Genomic DNA, 24614 nt, shown 5'->3' with positions numbered 1-24614 from the left:
AGCGACTGGAACGAGCTGCAACAAACACTCAAACTGGACAATTTAATCTCAATCTTCATTCAAAGACTCAACCATGGACACTCTTGCTGACAGTTGTGGCTGCTTTCCGTGATGTATTGTTGTCGCTACCTTCTTGCCTTTTGCGCTGTTATCTGTGCCCAATCATGTTTGTACCATGTTTTGTGCTGCTACCATGTTGTGTTGCTACAATGTTGTTGTCATGTTGTGTTGCTACCATGCAGTGTTGTCATGTGTTGCTGCCTTGCTATGTTGTTGACTTAGGTCTCTCTTTATGTAGTGTTGTGGTGTCTCTCTTGTCGTGATGTGTGTTTTGCTCTATATTTATATGTTGTTTTAAAAAAATAAAATGTTTAATCCCAACCCCCATCCCCGCAGGAGGTCTTTTGCCTTTTGGTAGGCCCTCATTGTAAAGAAGAATTTGTTCTTAACTGATTTGCCTAGTTAAATGAAGGTTAAATAAAAATAAAATGAAGGACGCCCTAGATCCCCCATACTCAATAGGCCGACTGCAGGCCAGATCCAGACCCAGAATGCGGTCAATACTGTCGCAACAAAAAATTGAATAAATGTTGGATTATATTTTTTGGGGTGGTGGGGCTTAGTCGGGCCTAGAACCCTGGTATCCTATAAACACACATAAGACATGGCAACACATGTAGAAATGAAGAAAAAAAGTCACACTGCTAAATGTTCTCTCCGCCAACGAAAAGGGTGTGAATAGTTTGGGGTCACATGGTTTGCGAGGTGGGGATTCTTTACTACGCCGATAAATGACAATATCCATTCAGACGTTTGCCACCTTGGAAATGTGTATGACCGGACATTCTCAAAAACCCTATTGACAAACAGAATTTGAGAAGCCCTGCCCTAGACCCACACTAGATTATTATACCTAGTATGTCTCTCTCTCTCTCTGCCTCCTAAGGTTGGATGCAGCTGCCAATGTCCAAAGACAAGGCCGTAAGCCTCTAACCCAAGCCCACTGTTTGGTAGGCCATGATTTTTCTCTCATCAGATTTAACATTGGGGCAGTATTTACTGGAATAATAGTGTAGAATACGACAAATTCAGTAGAGGCTGCTGGGGAGGACGGTTCATAATAATAGCTGGAGTGGAGTCAATGGAATGGCATCCTACATATCAAAGATGTCGTTTCCGTGTGGTTGATACCACTCCATTGACTCCATTCCAGCCATTATTATGAGCCATCCTCCCCTCCGCAGCCTCTACTGGACAAATTGTGTTTTACTATTTATTTTTCAGATCAAAGTCAGAGACAGCTGCTTTTTCACCCTCAAGTGCATAATTTCAAAGAGTCCCCCACGAATGACAACAAGAAAAGTGAGATGTGGTTTGTTTTTCCGAATTATTGTTGCATATCAACAATACTGTTTTTCATTGCTTCTGTTTTTTTCTATAGCTGTCATATGTACAAAAGCTAAGGAACATCCTTTTTTGTTAGAACAAAAACATATTGTTTTCTGTTAAAAAAAAACACCAACCAGTTGATGAACATAGCCTACATTTGAACAAACCTACAAACACTCTCTTTCTAACACACACACACACACACACACACACACACACACACACACACACACACACACACACACACACACACACACACACACACACACACACACACACACACACACACACACACACACACACACACACACAAACGCTATTCTCATAACTTCTCATTTGCTTCCTGTCATGAGTCATGTGAGAGCCCAGTTATTAGCCTAAGAGCAGAACATGAAGCAGCACAGTACAGTGCAGTACATCATGCAGCTCAGATGAGTCTGGCTGGACGCTATGGAGGAATACTCTGCCTACAGCACACACTACTGCTCTTGGGTGCAGGGCAGCGAGGAGGACGTGGAAGGAGTCATGAGTGTGGGAGAGCTGACAGAATCACTACAGGTGACATACCAGTCTGCAACTTCTTTACCTTCATCTGGTATCTCTCCTCAACCTTCCCCATCCCCCTGAATGCTCTCCTCAACTTTCCCCATCCCCCTGAATGTTCTCCTCAACCTTCCCCATCCCCCTGAATGTTCTCCTCAACCTTCCCCATCCCCCTGAATGTTCTCCTCAACCTTCCCCATCCCCCTGAATGTTCTCCTCAACCTTCCCCATCCCCCTGAATGTTCTCCTCAACCTTCCCCATCCCCCTGAATGTTCTTCTCAACCTTCCCCATCCCCCTGAATGTTCTTCTCAACCTTCCCCATCCCCCTGAATGTTCTTGAATGTTCTCCTTCTGCAATAGAGCTGTGTATTCTCTCTTATTCTTTCACATGTAACTAGGAATTTTAAAGTTGTACTACTCCCTTCACAGAACAGCGCAAACGGGTTCTAACCAGAACAGAAAGAGGAGTGGGAGGCCCCGGTGCACAACTGAGCAAGAGGACAAGTACATTAGAGTGTCTAGTTTGAGAAACAGAAGCCTCACAAGTTCTCAACTGGCAGCTTCATTAAATAGTACCCGCAAAAACACCAGTCTCAACGTCAACAGTGAAGAGGCGACTCTGGGATGCCGGCTTTCTAGGCAGAGTTGCAAAGAAAAAGCCCTATCTCAGACTGATAGAAGATTAAGATGGGCAAAAGAGCACAGACACTGGACAGAGGAACTCTGCTTAGAAGGCCAGAATCCCGGAGTCGCCTCTTCATTGTTGATGTTGAGACGGGTGTTTTGTGGGTACTATTTAATGAAGCTGCCAGTTGAGGACTTGTGAGGCGTCTCACTCCTCTTTCCATTCTGGTTAGAGACAGTTTGCGCTGTTCTGTGAAGGGAGTAGTGCACAGCGTTGTACGAGATCTTCCGTTTCTTGGCAATTTCTCGCATGGAATAGCCTTCATTTCTCAGAACAAGATAGACTGACGCGTTTCAGAAGAAAGTACTTTGTTTCTGGCCATTTTGAGCCTGTAATCAAACCCACAAATGCTGATGCTCCAGATACTCAACTCGTCTGACAGTTTATTGCTTCTTTAATTAGGACAACAGTTGTCAGCTGCGCTAACATAATTGCAAAAGGGTTTTCTAAGGATCAATTAGCCTTTTAAAATTATAAACTTCGATTAGCTAACACAACGTGCCATTGGAACACAGGAGTGATGATTGCTGATAATGGGCCTCTGTACGCCTACGTAGATATTCCATAAAAAAATCTGCCGTTTCCAGCTACAATAGTCATTTACAACATTAACAATGTCTACACTGTATTTCTGATCAATTTGATGTTATTTTAATGTTATTTTTGTAATGTTATTTTAATGGACAATTTTTTTTGCTTTTCTTTCAAAAACAAGGACATTTCTAAGTGACCCCAAACCTTTGAACTGTAGTGTATGTATGGAGGTCATGTTTTCTCCCTCTCCCTCCTCCTCCCTGGCAGTCAGCTGAAGCTTGTCACCAGAAGCTGGAGAAGGAGGTTAGAGCATTCCTCTCCTTGGTGAAGGAAGATGGACTTCCAGAGAGTAAAGCCTTTTCTTTCATAGGAACTCAATTTCCACAGATGTGAAGTACAATACCCTCATTCATAGCATAAATGTTAAATGTAATTGTGCTTTTTAATATATTACACTTACAACAGAAGCTCGTGCCTAAACCCTATTGACCTACACTGAGTGTACAAAACATTAGGAATACCTGCTCTTTCCATGACATAGACTGACCAGGTTAATACAGGTGAAAGCTATTATCCCTTATTGATGTCACTTGTTAAATCCACTTCAATCAGTGTAGAAGAAGGGGAGGAGACAGGTTAAAGAAGGATGTTTAAGCCTTGAGACAATTGAGACATGGATTGTGTGCCATTCAGAGGGTGAATGGGCAAGACAAAATATTTAAGCGCCTTTGAATGGGGAAAGCATTGGAGTCAACATGGGCCAGCATCCCTGTGGAACGCTTTGGACACCTTGTAGAATCCATGCACTGACAAATTGAAGCTGTTCCGAGGGCAAAAAGGGGTGCAACTCAAGATTAGGAAGGTGTTCCTAATGTTTTGTACACTCAGTGTATCTCCAGGGGAAGACTAGGATGGTGTGATAGTGGCTTGAATTTAGTCTGAATTCAGACCACAAGGCTTTAGTGGTAAATTTGATGTTACCGTTACAAACACTATTTAACTCTTCTCTCAGAACAAAGCTAAAATATCCCGTGGCCTTGTTTGTCCCCTCAGAGCTACCGCCCATGATGCTGCAGAAGATGAGGGAGGTGTGTGAGCTGTCCAGTGAAACTTGCTCGAATCTTAACCACTGCATCAGCCTCTTCTCCAGACAGGATGGGGTTTGTCACTTCTCTTCTGTGTCTACTGATGCCTTTTTTCCACAGCAACACTACTGTCTCCAGTGATTATGTTAATGTTGCTCTAGTGTTAGTTTTTGGGAAGTGTGTTTTCATTGCTATGGCTGACATTGATGACTTGTGAAGAGCAGAACCAGCAACCTCTGCAAAATCAAAAGAGTTGCTTTGTGAGACGGTATTAACCACAGAAGGTGTTAACCCATGTTCACAATTAGCCATTGTTATGCAAATGCAGCCCTGAAAGTCCCAGCGGCTTCGCCTTGGCCCCAAATCAGAGCAGGTCCATCGAGTTCATGGCCCAGTGAGTCGCTAGAGCCGGGCCGTGGCGGTGGAAACACAGAAGCCTGAGGCTTTTTGTAAAAACGCAGGTAAAATCCTCAGTGGAAATTCGCCATAGACTTAGTCTTTACTACCGATACACACAAACACACATACTGAGCAAGGCTGTGCCGTTGGCAGGTAGTTTATTTATGCAGAGGGTTTATGGGAGACAAAGGGGACGGAAAAGGGATGGAGCCGTGAGAAGTGTTTTTTATGGTGATGTTTACAATCAGCTGGGAAATCTCTCCAACACACAAGAATGTAAAGACGAACAAACAGTAACTCATATATTCACAAAGTCACCTGATTAAAGAGGATACACTGAAGAGAAAGACTCAAGTACAGTGCACTCAGAAAGTATTCGGACACCTTGACTTTTTCCACATTTTGTTACGTTACAGCCTTATTCTAAAACGGATTAAACAGTTTTTTCCCTCCTCAGTCGACACACAATACCCCATAATGACGAAGCAAAAAAAAGGGGGACATTTTTGCAAGTGTATTAAAAATTAAAAATGGAAATATTACATTTACATAAGTATTCAGACCCTTTACTCAGTACTTTGTTGAAGGACCTTTGGCAGCGATTACAGCCTTGAGTCTCATTGGGTATGACTCTACAAGCTTGGCACACCTGTATTTGGGGAGTTTCTCCCATTCTTCTCTGCAGATCCCTTCAAGCTCTCTCAGGTTGGACGGGGAGCGTTGCTGCACAGCTATTTTCAGGTCTCTCCAGAGATGTTCGATCAGGTTCAAATCTGGGATCTGGCTGGGCCACTCAAGGACATTCAGAGACTTGTCCCGAAGCTAATCCTGCATTGTCTTGGCTGTGTACTTAGGGTCGTTGTCATGTTGGAAGGTGAACCTTCACCCTAGTCTGAGGTTCTGAGCACTCTGGAGCAGGTTTTCATCTCTCTGTACTTTGCTCTGTTCATCTTTCCCTCGATTCTGACTAGTCTCCCAGTTCCTGCCGTTGAAAAACATCCCCACAGCATGATGCTGCCACCACCATGCTTCACCGTAGTTTGCTCCAGACGTGACGCTTGACATTCAGGCCAAAAATCTTGGTTTCATCAGACCAGAGAATCTTTTTCTCATGGTCTGAGAGTCCTTTAGGTGCCTTTTGGCAAACTCCAAGCAGGTTATCGTGCCTTTTACTGAGGAGGGGCTTCTGTTCATACACTTTTCCATTAAGGCCTGATTGGTGGAGTGCTGCAGAGAGGGTTGTCCTTCTGGAAGGTTCTCCCATCTCCACAGTGGAACTCTGGAGCTCTGTCAGAGTGACCATCGGGTTCTTGGTCACCTCCCTGACCAAGGCCCTTCTCCCCCGATTTCTCAGTTTAGCAGGGCGGCCAGCTCTAGGAAGAGTCTTGGTGGTTCCAAACTTCTTCCATTTAAGAACGATGGAGGCCACTGTGTTCTTGTGGACCTTCAATGCTGCAGACATTTTTGTTACTCTTCCTCAGATTTGTGCCTCGACACAATCCTGTTTCAGAGCTCTACGGATAATACTTCGACCTCGAGGCTTTTTTTTGCTTTGACATGCACTGTCAACTGTGAGACCTTATATAGATAGGTGTGTGCCTTTCCAAATCATATCCAATCAATTGAATTTACCACAGGTGGACTCTAATCAAGTTGTAAAAACATCTCAAGGATGATCAAAGGAAACAGGATGCACCTGAGCTCAACTTTGAGTCTCATAGTAAAGGGTCTGAATACTTATGTAAATAAGGTATTTCTGTTTTTATTTAAAAAAATCAAAACCTGTTTTTGCTTTGTCATTATAGGGTATTGTGTATAGATTGATGAGGAAAATGTTTTATTTAATACATTGAAGAATAAGGCTGTAACCTAACAAAATGTGTTAAAAGTGAAGGGGTCTGAATACTTTCCGTGTGCACTGTATTGCGATTCTCACGATTCAATATGTATTGCGATTTGATGTTCCAAACATATTGCTCACCAAATATCTGCTGCAGAGAGACTGACTGCATCACTTCTTCTTTTTATAAGAAACATTAATATGTTGAAAATCCCAAATCGTTTGCGTAGTCAACTTACACACAGCTCTGACACACACACTTACCCCACCAGACATGTCACCAGGGGTCATTTAACTGTCCCCAAATCCAGAACAAATTCAAGAAAGCGTACAGTATTATATAGAGCCATTATTGCATGGAACTCCATTCCATCTCATATTGCTCAAATTAACAGCAAACCTGTTTTCAAAAAACAAATAAAGCAGCACCTCACAGCGCAACGCCTCTCCCCTATTTGACCTAGATAGTTTTTGTGTATGTATTGATATATATGCTCCGTGTGTCTTATTTAAAAATGTATATAGTTCTGTCCTTGAGATGTTTTTGTCTATTTTTGTTCTGTTTTATGTCATGTTTCATGTTTTGTGTGGACCCCAGGAAGAGTAGCTGCTGCTTTTGCAACAGCTAATGGTGATCCTAATAACATACCAAAATACCAAAAGTATCATCAGCAAACTTGATGGTGGTGTTGAAGTCTTGCGCGGTCACTCAGTCGTGGGTGACAGGGAGAAATATGGTGATATGAGGATGTCCAGTGGTGGGAAGTGAGAGAAGATGGGGCTAGATTAAAGTTGTCCGACGTTCTGTACAATTTCTCACCGATGAAACATTCAGTCTCAATACAGTTTTCTGCTTCCAAAACTAGAATTGGTTAAGAAAAGAGTGCACTAAGTTTTGTAGACTTGACCCTTTCAAAAAATGCTGCTGTTTAGAAGGAGTGCAAGGGCAAACTAAGTTATTGCACACGGAAATATATATATACAATTTTTTTAAATGGGCCAGTAGGATTTCACTAGCTCGTGCTTGGCTCTACCCTCCTCCTTGCTTGGTCTACCCACTATGCTTAATTTGCTCCCAAAGGAAATTACGTCGAAGAGATCTCTTGGGTTAGTTACCAGTATCTTTGCTAACAAAGCTAGCTAGTGTTGTGTCTCTAGTATTGGTTAAATGAGATGACATGCTATTTTCAAATCAATTACCTAACGTTAATTATTTGATTAAGGTAAACTGGCAATAACTACTCATTAGGAATTCGGGGCACCATGGAACAATTCGTTTATTTAGAGCTGCTATCTCCCGAATCCACTCTTAAAGACCTGAAGATCTTTTATATCAATAGCAGTCAATCATTAATTATTCTTTACCTAATAACAGTCTCATCTGAACATCGTAAAATTATTGGTTATCTTCACGAACCCTGGCTAACAAGTTGAATCAGCAATAAAGAAATTGGCTTAATTATTTATTTACTAAATACCTAAATAATCACGTAGAATTACATATACACAGGATGGATCATACATCGATTACTAATCATGTCAGAAAATAGAAAGTCCCTAGCGGGTGAAACCGATATCACGGCTGGTTACACAAAGAAAGGGGGTTGGGTTTGAATGAAAGAGTGGGAAGACTGAGGTACAAAGGAGACTGGGTCTCTATCAGACCTTGAAAAGCTATGCTAATGTCAATACAGAATCTTATGCATTCAAATAACTGCCCATTTGGAAAAGGAAAACGCAAAATATATATTTACACTGAGCTGCGCTTCGATAGATGGGTCGAAGATGGAAGACTGGTTTGCCCAGCAGAGATTGCCCTTGTCCTTTGTAGAATCTGTCTGGTCGTAGTGTTGTAGGGAGGATACGTTGTACCCTGTCGTTATGATTAGAAGATTGTCTGTTCTTTCCTAGGCCACGTACGTTTGCAGCTGCAGCTGATAACTCGACGTCTAGGATGTATCACTTCTTCTTTTGTGAATAAGAGTTCAAAGTTCATACCATTTTGCCATAATCAGCTCGCACTGAATTCTGGCTGGTCTAGTAGAAATTCTTCCTTCCAGCATGGTGATCGTCACCTCCACGTTGAAATTAGCCTTTTTAAACGTATGGACACCAGTCCTCATGTTGTTGGGAATTAAAGTTAATTTCATTAGGTTGTAGTTGATATTAGCCCTTTTAAATGTATCGACACCAGTCCTCATGTCGTCGGGAACTAAAGTTGACTTGCGTCGATGGGCTTTTGTGGTGGGGGAGAGAAGGGCTTGTTTCATAGTTCTCAATCAATGTCTGTTCACTTGGCCACGTGGCCACTGAGTGAGCATAGTTTACTTTATGAAAACAATTCTCTCATTTAGAAGCTAAAATTACATTTAATCTTTTCACAAATAGTTTCATATTTAAACATTTCAATTGCACAACAATTCCATGTGAATCTGATAAGTAGAATGTGCAGACTTTCCAAGATGTCATTTTTGTTGTCATATCATCAGATATAGTGCCCCATACACCAACTGATCTGACATCATATTCTTTAAGTACCAACGGACACTTTCAACTGGTTGGATTACAGAAATGTTGTACCTTTCCCCAACCTTTTGATGTTACCATGCTCTCTCTATGTTAACAAAAGGCTTTCCAGGGCCTCCCGGGTGGCGCAGTGGTCTAGGGCACTGCATCGCAGTGCTAACTGCGCCACCAGAGTCTCTGGGTTCGCACCCAGGCTCTGTCGCAGCCGGCCGCGACCGGGAGGTCCGTGGGGCGACGCACAATTGGCATAGCGTCGTCCGGGGTAGGGAGGGTTTGGCCGGTAGGGATATCCTTGTCTCATCATGCTCCAGTGACTCCTGTGGCGGGCCGGGCGCAGTGCGCGCCAACCAAGGGGGCCAGGTACACGGTGTTTCCTCCGACACATTGGTGCGGCTGGCTTCCGGGTTGGAGGCGCGCTGTGTTAAGAAGCAGTACGGCTGGTTGGGTTGTGCTTCGGAGGACGCATGGCTTTCGACCTTTGTCTCTCCCGAGCCCGTACGGGAGTTGTAGCGATGAGACAAGGTAGTAATTACTAGCGATTGGATACCACGAAAATTGGGGAGAAAAATGGGATAAAATTAAAAAATAAAAAAATAAATAAAAAAAGGCTTTCCAAGAGTCCATTCTGTAGGGTGGAGAGAAAAGGGGGAAAGATATTTATGGGGGCTCATTACAACAGGGCAACGTCATGACACTAGCTTCCCTTTGAGAGGGGCTCTACAGCCTTGCAGCATTAGCTTTCTTCCACTTGAGTGGAGGAGGTTGTTGAGCCACTGTACAGCATGAAACTGACCAGCAGTCATGACCTTGGTAGATGCTGCTCTCTCATACAATAGTGTACATGGACCTGAGGGTGAACTATTAATGAGGCACAGTTTGATATACTAATGTGTCCAAATGCATTTACATCATACTGTAGATTATATCTGATGTTTTGATTCGCAAACCGTTTGTGTGAGGTGGCGTGTCAGGTGGGGTATGTATGTCTGTATGACACTGTATAAAAATAGATTATACAAGGGGTTAGGCATTTTCAACACACAAATGTTTTTTAAAAAGACTACAAGAGAAGTGGTCAATTTCTCCTCAACCCTCAACCATGAAAGACTGTCATGCATATTGTTGATGTTAGTTCTTTGTGTGCAGTTAAGGGCAAGGTGTGGTGCTTTGTTTTGAGCCAACTTCAGCTTTGCTAGGTCTTTCTTTGCTGCACCTGACCATATTACCGGACATCAAGATGGGACAAGATCAAAGCCTGAACTAGTACATTTGATCTTTGTGCCAAAAATGCAGAACATATTTTTATAACAGACATACCTCTCCCCATCTTCACAACGTTGTCAATGTGACAATAGTGACTGTCTGATAGTAATTCTCTGTAGAACTACATCTGCCATTACTCAGTCATACTCCAATTCAAACTACTGGAAAGGCAAATGTTACTACTATTGATAAGTGCTATTACAGTACCATCATCTGCTGTTTATAACATAGCATCTCCTGAGGGACGATTCTACAACTGCTGCAGTTGCTGCCGGCTCCTCAATAGTGCTATGTTTTGTGAGCTCACAGACGAATGATAGTGTCCCACTGTGCAGGCCTATGCTGTGGGAGAAACTCTTTACCAGCAAAGCAAATGGAAGTGGCTGGATTTATTGTGAGTTTATTTGCAGCTCTGGTGCAATGAGCTTTTCTGTGATTGTGTAGTGAGTGTGTTATTGTAGTTGGTTCCTGGTTTGAAGTGTGACTGTTTCACTGTGTCTTACTGCCACTGCATCTTATGGTTGTAGATGTTGTAGTATGATGACAAGGATGATACTGTCATTTCAGTATAACTTCATATGTGATTGGGAATTAGTGATGCTATTACAGTGTTACAGGGACTAACGATGACAATAGCTGTTGGACAGACATTTCATATGATTTTGTGGATGAATCTACAGTTTTATTACTTCAGCTTGAATTTTGTCTCCATTTACTGGTGAACCCTCATCAACCCTCACCAAAGTGAGGGATCATAATAACATAAGACCCCTGGTTATCATATGATGTTGAATATGCTATTTATAAATATTCTAAGGTTGTACAGGATGTGGCTCTGATGATTGCACAATCTCCCGTTATAAAACTGTTCAGCAGATTGGTCCTACTGTAGTTACTGTCTGTGTTGTTACTCTTAATTAATCCATTACATGCAGGCTTTTAGTTATTGACACTGAATGTTTCAGTGGATCTCAGTGGAGGTCTAGAAATGTACGCTTGTTTTCTACAAAGTCCTCAGAGACATCTGGGTGTTTGTCTATATGATACCTTACGTCATCTGTAAGAAAGGTGAATGAATCATAATACAGGTCTGCTTCCGCTCCCTTCCTCTATTCCCAACCTTACAGGTAAGCTGTACTGTGCATACTGCACCTTCATGACTTTGAGCTGCCCTCACCAGAAACCATGTCTGTTAAAAATGAATACACTTTTTGGGTTCAAATATCTGGCTTTATGCAGAGAAGAACTGGCTAAGCCACAGTGTTTCAATGGATGAAAGAAATGCAGCTTTTGGAAAGGAGAAGGCGTGTGGTTATGAGGTAAAGTACCAGTCAAAGGTTTGGACACCAACTCATTCCAGGATTTTTCTTTATTTGTACTATTTTCTACATTGCAGAATAATAGTGAAGACATCAAAACTAGGAAATAACACGTATGGAATCATGTAGTAACCAAAAAAGTGTTAAACAACTCAAAATATATTACATATTTGAGATTTTTCAATGTAGCCACCCGTTGCCTTATAATAGCTTTGCACACTTTTGGCATTCTCTCAACCAGCTTCATGAGGTTGTCACCTGGAAGTAATTCCACTCAACAGGTGTGCCTTGATAAAAGTTAATTTGTGGAATTTCTTTCCTTCTAAATGTGTTTGAGCCAATCAGTTGTGTTGTGACAAAGTAGGGGTGGTATATAGAAGATATCCCTATTTGGTAAAAGACCAAGTCCATATTATGGCAAGAACCGCTCAAATAAGCAAAGAGAAACAACAGTCCATCGTTACTTTAGACATGAAGGTCAGTCAATCTGGAAAAGTTCTAACTTTGAAAGCTTCTTCAAGTGCAGTCGCAAAAACCATCAAGAGCTATGATGAAACTGGCTCTCATGAGGACCACCACAGGAAAGGAAGACCCAGAGTTGCCTCTGCTGCAGAGAATAAGTTCATTAGAGTAACCAGCCTAAGAAATTGCAGCCCAAATAAATGCTTCACAGAGTTCAAGTAACAGACACATCTCATCATCAACTGTTCAGAGGAGACTGTGTGAATCAGGCCTTCATGGTTGAATTGCTGCAAAGAAACCACTACTAAAGGACACCAATAAGAAGAAGAGACTTGCTTGGCCCAAGAAAGACGAGCAATGGACATTAGGCCGGTGGAAATCTGTCCTTTGGTCTGATGAGTCCAAATTGTGATATGCAGAGTAGGTGAACGGATTATTTCCGCAATGTGTGGTTCCCACCATGAAGCATGGAGGAAGAGGTGTGATGGTGTGGGGGTGCTTTGCTGGTGACACTGTCAGTGACTTATTTAGAATTCAAGGTACGCTTAACCAGCATGGCTACCACAACATTCTGCAGCGATACGCCATCCCATCTACTTTGCGCTTAGTCGGACTATCATTTGTTTTTCAACAGGACAATAACACAACATACCTCCAGGCTGTGTAAGGGCTATTTGATTAAGAAGGAGAGTGAGTGCCTGGTGGAGTGCTGCATTAGATGACCTGGTCTCCACAATCACCCGACCTCAACCCAATTGAGATGGTTTGGGATGATTTGGGCCGCAGAGTGAAAGAAAAGCAGTCAAGATATGCTCAGCATGTGGGAAATCCTTCAAGACTGTTGGAAAAGCACTCCAGGTGAAGCTGGTTGAGAACATGCCAGGAGTGTGCAAAGCTGTCATCAAGGCAAAGGGTAGCTATTTTGAAGAATCTCAAATATAAAATATATTTTGATTTGTTTAACAATTTTTCATGATTCCATATGTGTTATTTCATAGTGTTGATGTCTTCGCTAGTATTCTACAATGTAGAAAATAGTACAAATAAAGAAAAACCCTTGAATGAGTAGTTGTGTCCAAACTTTTGATTGGTACTGTATATCTTTATATATTTCCACAGAAGATCAAGTAGTCTATTTGGAAATGTCCTTGTCCATTGTAGTTATCTGATCTCCTCTGTGCCATGAGGATCGTTCTCTGAATGGCCATTTGAGACGGCAGGTTTAAGGCACCTGTCCTCCACTACAGCTAAACATGTATTGTTCCTCTCAGCACAGCTTCACTCTGGCCCTGTGATGTCTGTCTGCTGATCTGAGCACAGTAACAAGAGGAGATCAGTCAGTATGCTGCTCTTGTAGTCTACAGACCTACAAAACACAGGTCCTCACAGCCGTACAGAGATCTCTGCTGATATCTATACTCTATTCACTGTATACTGTAACTTGCTTTTCAGTCTTGATATTTGGCATAAATAGATAATCTATGTAGGCCATGAAGTGCCATTAAACGTATACTGTATGATTATTAATTATACTGCGTGCGTGCATGTGTGTGCCCACTTATGTTTGTGTGTGTCTGTGCGTGTGTGGTTGTTTTGTGGCGTGTGTGTGTGTTTGGGGCTCAGGTGCGCAGTCTGAAATTGGAGCAGGAGGTTGAGAAGAATAATATCCTGTCTGAAGAGCTTCAGACTCTGGCTACAGAGCAGCACAAACTAGAGCAGTCCGTTGTCAAGGGCTCCTCTCCACGGAGCGCGCTCAGTGATGATGATTTCTACGATGCTGTGTCTGGTGAGTATGGCTTGTTTTTATTTACGATCAGATTGGAATTGAAGTGAGAGAGCTTGAGATAAAAAAACTTGTGTCTTGTTTGACAGTATGATTATTTTATTGATGCCTATAGCTGTTCATGCATTTTATAAACTCAACTCTGGACCTCTAAGCCAGTTCCACAGCTTGTTTTAATTGTTCCCCTCTAATCAGGGACTGATTTAGACCTGGCACACTAGGAGGGTGCAATTAATTATCAGGTAGAACAGACAACCAGCAGGCTCCGAACCACATAGGGTAAGAGTTGACTACCCCTGGTCTAGATGTTTACAATATTATGCTAAGATGACTTGCTTGCTATTGTGTGCACCAATTTAGTCACAATTGAGCAATACCTACAAACTACTATTTCACTTAGAAAATGCTTTTTTAGTCACAAGATGGCCTATGATAATGGTTATGATGATTTTTGCAATGATCGATTGACTGATGCCTTCAGCCTTCAGAGGTTGGTTCAGGGCTCTTTAAATACAACCCTATCCACAGATCTGGTTTCTCCCGTCAGGGCTTTAGTGAGGCTCAGGGAAAGGTGTCAGTTGTTGATAGCGACACAGTCATTCATAGCACTGTCACTCATATATCCAGTCCCTGCCTTTACAACATGACTGCTTACTCCCTTTCATCCCAAGATTCGGACTCGGAGCACTCTCTGAGCGTCTTTGAGGCGGTGGCCAGTCATTCGTTTGACAAGGACGAGGAGAAAGGCTCTGTCCTGTTCAGCAGCAAGCGCAGCAGCCCAACCAGCATGTCTCTGGAGAATCACCATGGCAATGAGGAGGAGTCCCAACCCAATGGGATTGTGAGGCACAGGTGAGCTTAGCCAAGTGCCCCCCCGACACACCCCCTCCTACCCACCCAGTGTCTCTCCCATCCACCCTACATCCAAGCACACACAGGGAACGGTCCTGTTTACAGTACACAGCTGTTTTAGAAGGTAGAAGCTTCAGATTGGGATTAAACCTGGAAAGAAAAGCCACTTTGCCTCTTTGCACAATAAGTTACAGTTAACTGCAAAATAAAGGAAACAAGAGTAAAGGAGGTATACAAAGTGCATTGAAAGCAGGTACTTCCACTGAGTTAATTACGCAATTAAAATATCCCATCATGCTTAGGGTCATCTATAAGAATGCGCAGTTGCCTATTATTTTGACTAGCATGGCTAAAAGAAGAGATCTCAGTGACTTTGAAAGAGGGGTCTCAAATGAGCATATAGAGGTTTAAAGGGTGTGTGTCTCAGTCACCAGATCTCAACCCAATTTAACATTTAAATTAAGGCACCAAAATATGGAATTTCCTGTGGAAGAATGGTGTTGCATCCCTCTAATAGAGTTCCAGACACTTGTAGAATCTATGCCAAGGCGCATTGAAGCTGTTCTGGCGGCTCATGGTGGCACAACACCCTGTTAAGACACTTTGTCACTTTTTCTTTATTTTGGCAGTAACCTGTACCTTTTAAAGTCATATTTTTTTTGTTGTTTGTCAAATAAACTTTTGTTACTCCCTTTCTGTTTGAGAGAACCCTTTCTGTAAAAAGAAGCCTATAGTAGAGCAGTGGAAAAGGCAAAGAAACATCCTGTGGTTTATGCAATCTCCTACTTTAGACCAGTGTTGGAAATGAGTGGTTCTTAGGACCAAGTTAATACAGAGGTGGAGTTTCTTCCAGCCCCTAACTATCAGAATCTTGTTGTTTACCCTACTGTTTGTTTTCTTGTTGTGTTCCTAGACTACATATGGTGTATTATTTGTGTGTTTTCAGAGTCAGTGTGTGAATAATTTAGCAAGGCAGCTAGGCTGGTCCAGGCAGGAGAAAGGCTCTCATTGAGAAGGCTGAGCGCTGTGTAAAACCAGTTAAACATTGATGAGGTCACAGTGTCATGCAATAATTGGAACTCGGTAGGACCTTATGTTGACCGATCTGAACGCTGATCAGGGCGTAGAAGTGGAGGCCATACATTTTAGTAAGAAAAAACATTAAAAACATAAAAACCTGTGGTGAGCCAAATGGTCAAGCCCAACCTGACTGACTGACAGTGGTAGTTAGGAAGGGAATCAAATGGCATAGTTAGGAAGGGAATCAAATGGCATAGTTAGGAAGGGAATCAAATGGCATAGTTAGGAAGGGAATCAAATGGCATATTTGATTAATGGGATGTGCAAACTAGTGTATCCACAGGTTTTTATCTTCTTCACATATCTTTGTGTGAGCAAGCATTTGTGTTAAATATACGTAGGTGTTCATGGTGCCAACGTACATTTGTTGGTAAGATTACTCTTGCCTTAAAGAAGTGAATGCCTCAGGGAGCAGCTATTTCCATGGAAGCTCCTGGACAGTAGTGGTGTAGCGGTGTTGATTGTAGACCTGGGCCTTGGTCCAATATGTCAGCTCTACACATGCCTGAAACTAAACTGAAGGCTTTTGTTGCACTCAGCAGACTATATTCGCCTGAATAAGATATGACTTCTGCATTAGATATAAAGTATGTGTTACATGCTTGGCACATCTCATCGAAAGAAATGCAGATCACTGTACGGTAAGGGTAGTGTCAAAGTCCACAGAGCAGAGTGTGATACTTGTGTCATTTGTACATTTACCAGATTCTATGTTTGTGCGTCTGTATATCCCTCCCTCCAGAACAAGTTTACCAGCATCCATGTTCTCCAGAAATGACTTCAGCATCTGGAGTATCCTGAGGAAATGCATTGGCATGGTGAGCTATCAACCAGAAGCACTCAGCTCTATTGTTCCTGTCCAAACCCCCGTAACATGATGAATAATGGGAACCTTCCTGGCCATAATAGTGCCTGTATTGTAGATCAGTCAATCCAATACTGATGTACTGTGCAGTAAGTAACCCACATCTATACAATTCTGTGTGGAGCTTTTCTTTAGCTACAGCCTAGAGCATGTATATAAAGGATCTAGCATGTCATAATCCTGATGTGGAATGTGGTTCAGTAGCCGGGGAGTGGTAATGTACAATGCCTATACAAAGTATTCACATCCCTTGACTTTATCCACATTTTGTGGTGTTACAAAGTGGGATTCAAATGGATTTCCTATTAATAAAAAAAAAAAAGATCTACACAAAATACTTTGTAATATCAAAGTAGAAGAAAAATTCTAACATTTGTAAATACAATATATATGTATTTTTTAATATAGCTTGATTAGATAAGTATTCATCCCTCTGTCAATGCATGTTAGCATCAACTTTGGTAGCGATTACAGCTGTTTCTCTTTCTGGGTATGTCTCTAAGAGGTTTCCACACCTGGATTGTGCATAATTTGCTTTTGGTTGTTAATCATTGCTAGACAAAAAATGGTTGTTAATGTTTGATAGACAAAAATGTTCAGGTCTTGCCATAGTCAAAACTGTAACTCAGCCTCTCAGGAACATTCATTGTCTTCTTGGTAAGCAACTCCAGTGATGTTTTGGCCTTGTGTTTTAGTTTATTGTCCTGGTGAAAGGTGTTATTCATCTCCCAGTATTTGGTAGATTTTTCCTGTGCTTAGTGCCATTCAGTTTCTTTTTCTATCCTGAAAAACTCCCCAGTTTCAAGCATACACAACACGATGCAGCCGCTACTATGCTTGAAGATATGGAGAGTGGTACTCTGGAATGTGTTGTATTGGATTTTACCCAAACATAACACTTTGTATTCAGGGCAAAAAGTTAATTGCTTTGCCACCTTTTTTGCAGTATTATTTTAGTGCCTTGTTGCAAACAGGATGCATGTTTTGGAATATTTTTATTTTGTAAGGGCTTCCTTCTTTTGACTCTGTCAACTAGGTTAGTATTGTGTAGGAACAACAGTGTTGTTGATTCATCCTCAGTTTTCTCCCATCACAGCCATTAAACTCTGTAACTGTTTTAAAGTCACCATTGGCCTCATGGTGAAATCCCTGAGTGGTTTCCTTCCTCTCTGGCAACTGAGTTAGGAAGGACGCCTTTATCTTTGCAGTTAATAACTTCACCATGCTCAAAGGGATATTCAATGTTTAAGCTTTTTATTTTATTTGTACTAATCTACCAATAGGTGCCCTTCTTTGCGAGGCATTAGAAAACCTCCCTGGGCTTTGTGATTGAATCTGGGGACTTTACAGATAATATGTGTGGGGTACAGAGATGGGGTAGTCATTCAATTAGCATGTTAAACACTATTATTGCACACAGAGTGAGTCTGTGCAACTTATGATGTGACTTGTTTTATTTTTTTACTTTTTACCCCTTTCATGTGATATCCAATTGGTAGTTACAGTCTTATCCCATCACCATAACTCCCGTATGGACTCGGGAGAGGCGAAGGTCGAGAGCCATGCGTCCTCCCGAACCACGACCATGCCAAGCCGCACTGCTTCTTGACACACTGCTTGCTTAACCCGGACGCCAGCCGCACCAACGTGTCGGCGGAAACACCGTACAACTGGCGACCGAAGTCAGCGTGCACTGCACCCAGCCCGCCACAAGGAATCACTTATGCACGATGGGACAAGGACATCCCGGCCGGGTCAAACTCTCCCCTAACCCGGACGACGCTGGGCCAATTGTGCGCCGCCTCATGGTTCTCCCAGTCACAGCCGGCTGTGACACAGCCTGGGATGGAACCCGGGTCTGTAGTGATGCCTCAAGCACTGTGATGCAGTGCCCTAGACCGCTGCACCACTCGGGAGGCCCGTTTAGCACATTTTTACTCCTGAAATCCTGAATTTAGGCTTGCCACAACAAAGGGGTTGAATACCTATTGACTTTTCTTTTTTAATAAATTTGTTAAAATGTCTAAAAACATAATTCTACTTAGACATGTTTGGCCATGGCCCAGTACTGTAAAGCGGTTAAATGTCAGTGATGGGGGTTCGGTATGGACTAATTGATGCTTGATGGATTTGTGTGTGAATTCTAACACACACACACACACACACAGTATGTACATTAAAAAATATCTATAGCATATCATGATGGGCCTATGAGAACTGCTCATGCAATAACTGCTCATTCCTGTAAAATCTAGAGACTTGATTATTTAATGGTTGATAGATGGGAATCACATAGTACAACTACTTGTGAACTAACTTGCGCTCTCTCCTTTTCTCTCTCATTCATTACTTCTCTTGTTCTCTCTCTTTTAGGAGCTGTCTAAAATTACCATGCCAGTGATTTTTAATGAGCCCCTGAGCTTCCTTCAGCGTCTGACAGAGTACATGGAGCACACGTACCTCATCCACCAGGCCAACGCCTCCTCTGACTCCATAGAGAGGATGAAGGTACACACACATTTGAGAAATAATCTGGAAAATGGGTTTAATTATAGATTTTGTTTGTCATTTTTTTGTCCACTTGAATTGAGAGAGACAAGCATAGAAACGTATAATAAATACTGTATGTAGAAAAAAAAAGAGCTAAGAAATTGTACATTACATCTCCACATAAAGTCATTTTTCTGTTTTGCATGGGCAGTGTGTGGCAGCGTTTGCTGTGTCTGCTGTGGCTTCGCAGTGGGAGAGAACTGGGAAACCTTTCAACCCGCTACTAGGAGAGACCTACGAACTGGTCAGGTAAGAGGGAGGGAGGAGTTCATCTCTAACACTGGTGATGGATTTGGATGTGGTAAAAGACAAGTGTTGAGCTCACCCCTTTTCTCTGACAGAGAGGACCTGGGGTTCAGATTGATCTCAGAGCAGGTGAGCCACCATCCACCAGTCAGTGCGTTCCACGCCGAAGGCCTGAAGAAAGACTTTGTGTTCCATGGCTCCATCTACCCCAAACTCAAGTTCTGGGGCAAGAGCGTGGAGGCTGAACCCAAAGGCATCATCACACTGGAGCTTCCCAAGTAAGCATACTCATTCATGCACTGTAACTTTCACACCACATTCAAACAACACAACAGTTATGTGTGATGTTTTCTCATGTTGCCTGTGTGAAACCAAAATGTATTTTTCCACGACACGTTGTTATAGAGCTATTATTTGTACTTCCAGGTACAATGAGGCATACACATGGACAAACCCTACATGTTGTGTCCACAACATCATCGTGGGGCAGCTGTGGATTGAGCAGTATGGCAACGTGGAGGTGCTCAACCACAAGTATGTGAAAAATACTGTCACATGCTCTGACTAAGAAGGAAGTGCAATATGTGAATGGGGAAGCATGACTAAAATAAATTAAAAGGAAAATGATTTGATGGTATTTCTGTTTTTTTCACAGAACTGGAGAAAGATGCTGTTTGAATTTCAAACCCTGTGGCCTTTTTGGCAAGGAATTGCACAAAGTTGAAGGCTACATTCTGGACAAAAGGTAGGCAGCTTTGATTTAGCCAGCCTATCAATGTATCTCACGTTTGTAATGTATTTATCCATTATGTTGCCATATTGACGGAAGTCAGTGATGTCTGCAGTGCTTTAACTGACAGTATGTGTGTGTTTGGCACAGCAAAAAGAAGGTCTGTTCTCTCTACGGAAAGTGGACAGAGTGTATGTACATTGTGGATTATGCTGCATTGGAGGCACATAAGAGAAGTGGGAAGGGGACAGCGGAAAAGAAAAGCAGCAAACCGGTATGTACCCCATCAAATCATGTAGTCCATTACATGGTGAACACATGCTTTGAGTTCTCCATCCCTGAGGCTTGTTTTATACTGCAAAGAATGTCATGTGCTGGTGTTACAAGAAGTGTAAATTCCAACCACTTTCACTGTGGTATTTTCAATTTCAAGTTTTTTATTATACTCATATAGCAGTCAATACAAACTGAAATCCACGAGCATACAATATATGGATGGAGAGAACGACAGCTTATATGCAAAAAAAAGGGGGACCTTTTCTATACTGTTCAGTTCTCGACTTTGGTATTGTCAGTTGATTTTGGCTGCGGGTGTTCCCGTCGCTGTGATGACAGCTCTTACGGTTGTAGATAGAAGAGCTTCAGTGCAGAGCTCCCCTCATGTGGCCACAAAACCACAGCCACAAAACCATAAACCCTGCCTATTTCTACAATTTCTCTTCCAATGTGATTTTAAACCTATCCCTAACTTGAACCACATTGCTAACTTTATTTCTAACCCTAACCTTACATTTGTCCATGTAGACAATTTTGACTTTGTGGCTGTGGTAACTAGTGGAAACTTCTCATGTGATCTTGTTGTGTGTCCTGTTGTCCAGGGCTCTCGTGAGGAAGTGGAGGAGATCCCCCTACCAGAGGCTGACACAGTCGAGGTCATCCCAGGCAGCTATCTCCTTTGGAGGATAGCCCCCAGACCAGTCAACTCTACAGAGGTTAGTCGCATCGGAAACCCTCCTATTTAGATGTATGGTTTACTCAAGCACATAGAAATGCAGAGGCTCAGAAACTTCACGATCATAAAGCATATTTTGCATAATCTTCTTCACAGCTTTGTATTTAAATATTCAGTCCTGGAAACGTTTTTTTTGTGTGTATTTGTAGATGTACAGCTTCACGTCGTTTGCCATGCAACTGAACGAGCTGGATAAAGATATGGATGGGCTCATCCCAAAGACAGACTGCAGGCTTAGGCCAGACATACGAGCCATGGAGAACGGAGATATTGGTACGAATCATGATAAATGCTTGTGCCTCATCTGCAAACACTTTCTTTGAACACACAGTTGATCTAAGATAGATCAGTGAAAACCCTGTGTGTTTTCTCCTTGCTGTAGATCTTGCAAGTGAGGAGAAGAAGAGACTAGAAGAGAAACAGAGAGCTGCATGTAAAACCCATTCCAAATCTGATGACGAGTGGAAAACAAAGTAAGACAATGAGAGAAATACGGTTATGTTTTGACAATTTCAGTTATGTTATACTCTCTATGTATTGTATATCAATACACCCATATATTTTGAAATGAAGCAAGTGTATAAAAAAAAGAAAAGGTATCCCTTCATTTAATCCATGTCATTATTTGTATTTGGTTTACTGCTTTATAATAATGCAAAGTCCTACTTTTCTCTTCCATTGTCTTGTTCTCTGTGTTGCACCTTTGCAATGATGTGAAGAAACCCTTCCCTCGGCCCCAGGTATTAGTTGCTTGCTCTTCTATTGTGTGCCTTACATGTGCTCTCCACTGTCACACTGTTGTGTGGTAGCTCCATCTACTGGTGCTAATACATACTGTGCATGCATCGGTTCTGATCTCTGAAATTCAGTTAGTGGCCCAAATGAAAATAAGTGCATACATACCCACTGTCCATTTATTGCACATAACCAACGTATGATTTTATTTTTAGACTTAATGTTTATACATGCATGCAGTACTTTATGTTATGTAGATACTAACTCTCATCCATAGAATGACAGGATGAAAGCCTGAACCCCGCCCATGCTCACGTTATCCCTCCTGTGTCTCCAGGTGGTTTCAACAGGGCCAGAATCCCCACAATGGCTCCCAGGACTGGTTGTTCTCCACTGGGTACTGGAACCGCAACTATCCCCTGTTACCTGATATTTACTGATGGACATTAATTCCTTGAATAGTGAGATTGATTCTTATCCACGTCAACTTCCTTATCTATCATGAATACATTAAAGCCTTAATTTATTACAATGAATACACTGTGTATGAAAATATCAATAATAGATGTATTTGTGATACAAAATGTTCAGCTGTTAAACATGCTTGATATGAATGTAGCATCTATATTAGGCCACATGTTCCATGCAGCCATCATTTTATTATTACTTTTTAGCATAAATGGATCTGTGTGTTCTAATTAAGCAATATGGCACGAGGGGGTGTGGTTTATGGCTATGGGCTGTGTCCTAGCACGACGCAACGTGGAGTGCAAGGACACAGCCCTTAGCCGTGGTATATTGGCCATATGTCACAAACCCCCGAGGTGCCTTATTGCTATTATAAACTGGTTACCAATGTAATTAGAGCAGTAAAAATAAATTTGTCATACCCATGGTATACGGTCTGATATACGATGGCTGTCAGCCAATCAGCATTCAGGGCTCGAACCACCCAGTTTCTAATTGTGTTTTGATTGTGAATGCTGTAATCCATCATTACTGTGTGACATTTGCACAACCTTGCTCCCTTGATACTATAGGAACACACAGTATCCACACATTCAATCTGTTGCTCCTAATGTAATGTAAAGCTGTTTTGTGCCCACAACTTTATTTAATTTTTCTGTTACAAAAAAATAACTGCATTCACATACAGTGGGGAGAACAAGTATTTGATACACTGCCGATTTTGCAGGTTTTCCTACTTACAAAGCATGTAGAGGTCTGTAATTTTTATCATAGGTACACTTCAACTGTGAGAGATGGAATCTAAAACAAAAATCCAGAAAATCACATTGTATGATTTTTAAGTAATTAATTAGCATTTTATTGCATGACAAGTATTTGATACATCAGAAAAGCAGAACTTAATATTTGGTACAGAAACCTTTGTTTGCAATTACAGAGATCATACGTTTCCTGTAGTTCTTGACCAGGTTTGCACACACTGCAGCAGGGATTTTGGCCCACTCCTCCATACAGACCTTCTCCAGATCCTTCAGGTTTTGGGGCTGTCGCTGGGCAATACGGACTTTCAGCTCCCTCCAAAGATTTTCTATTGGGTTCAGGTCTGGAGACTGGCTAAGCCAGTGTATCAAATACTTCTTCTCCCCACTGTACATGTGGTTGGGATTTATTAGTTTATAACACTTAATTTCTGATATTTGAATGTGTTATCCCACAGTCCTACTGTTACTGATCTATCATTCTGACTACTTGTATTTTATTTCGTTGTTTAGTCCATCCATGCGCATTAACATGGTGAATTGTTAATATTTTTATGAACATCAAGGTCTATTGCTCTATTGATTGTAGGATCAAAAAATACCTGTACAATGCATACTATTGAATGTTACAATGCTGCTTAGATGATTTGATCTACACTACTTCAAAATCTTCTCATGTCAATCATTGCGGGAGAAAATGAACTCAAGGTCCTACTTCTCCACTGGTTATGGTAGTTACATTTTGTAGAGCAGTAAGCTATGAACTCAGCTATGCAACTATCTGAAGGGACGCTGTATGTACAAGCTAAACAGAAGTGTATCCCGGTCTATTCTCCAACAGCTTTCCTTTTACATTCCTCTATTCAACTGTGAAGAGTTCCCATATAGGACATGGGTCATAATACAGAGTGATCAAAGGTATGGACTGTTGATATGATTTTAACAATAGGGCTAGTGTATGGTAGAGATATATTGTGTCATTGTCACAGAAGAAAAGAAACTTGGTAACAGGGTTTCTGGTAATTTGAGGTCAAAACGTCTCCAAGAATGTGTATGATATATGGAATATGACAAAATGTATGGCAAGGTAGTACAATCAAATGATTAATCTGTTGCTTTAATTTAGTAAATAAAAAAATACCCATATAACATGTAACATTTAAATAAAAATGTTCTCTACAATATGAAATGCATTTTACTTTTGGCATGGCTCTGGCTTGGTGGTCACGAGTTTTAAATGAATCTATGTTCCATACAGAACATTAAGAAGAGTGTTTTGTTCACATGTTTTATTGATGACAAAAATCCATGTAGCCATCACAAGTTGGCTGACCCACGTTAGTGCAAGCCACCACAAGGTTTACTTAAAGTGACCCTTTTGAAGGGGACACTACGATGCGCCCTCCTTCCTTCCTCAGCTTCCATCACGTGGCTGAATGGTATGTAGGCTGCGAGGTGAGCAGGTGTCAGGGCTTTTTGCACGGAATG

The 24614-nt window shown here is 41.8% G+C and overlaps 1 protein-coding gene across 1 annotated transcript; it reads left to right on the top strand.

Moving 5' to 3' along the window:
• The first annotated feature begins 13130 nt into the window (after nucleotides 1-13130).
• LOC129855230 (oxysterol-binding protein-related protein 1-like) lies at nucleotides 13131-24297 on the top strand. The gene is made up of 14 exons (XM_055922658.1): nucleotides 13131-13833; nucleotides 14502-14682; nucleotides 16505-16580; nucleotides 19001-19135; nucleotides 19329-19426; nucleotides 19519-19701; nucleotides 19850-19957; nucleotides 20079-20168; nucleotides 20304-20427; nucleotides 21032-21145; nucleotides 21315-21438; nucleotides 21548-21638; nucleotides 21885-21905; nucleotides 22238-24297. Exons 1-14 carry the CDS (start codon nucleotides 13608-13610, stop codon nucleotides 22338-22340), a joined length of 1674 nt encoding a protein of 557 aa, XP_055778633.1. The 5' UTR covers nucleotides 13131-13607; the 3' UTR covers nucleotides 22341-24297.
• Nucleotides 24298-24614: the final 317 nt, after the last annotated feature.

Source organism: Salvelinus fontinalis, chromosome 5 (genome assembly GCF_029448725.1).
Source record: "Salvelinus fontinalis isolate EN_2023a chromosome 5, ASM2944872v1, whole genome shotgun sequence".
NCBI lineage: Eukaryota > Metazoa > Chordata > Actinopteri > Salmoniformes > Salmonidae > Salvelinus > Salvelinus fontinalis.
The sequence above is the reverse complement of the archived record's forward strand: the minus strand, read 5'-3'. Positions and strand labels throughout refer to the sequence as shown.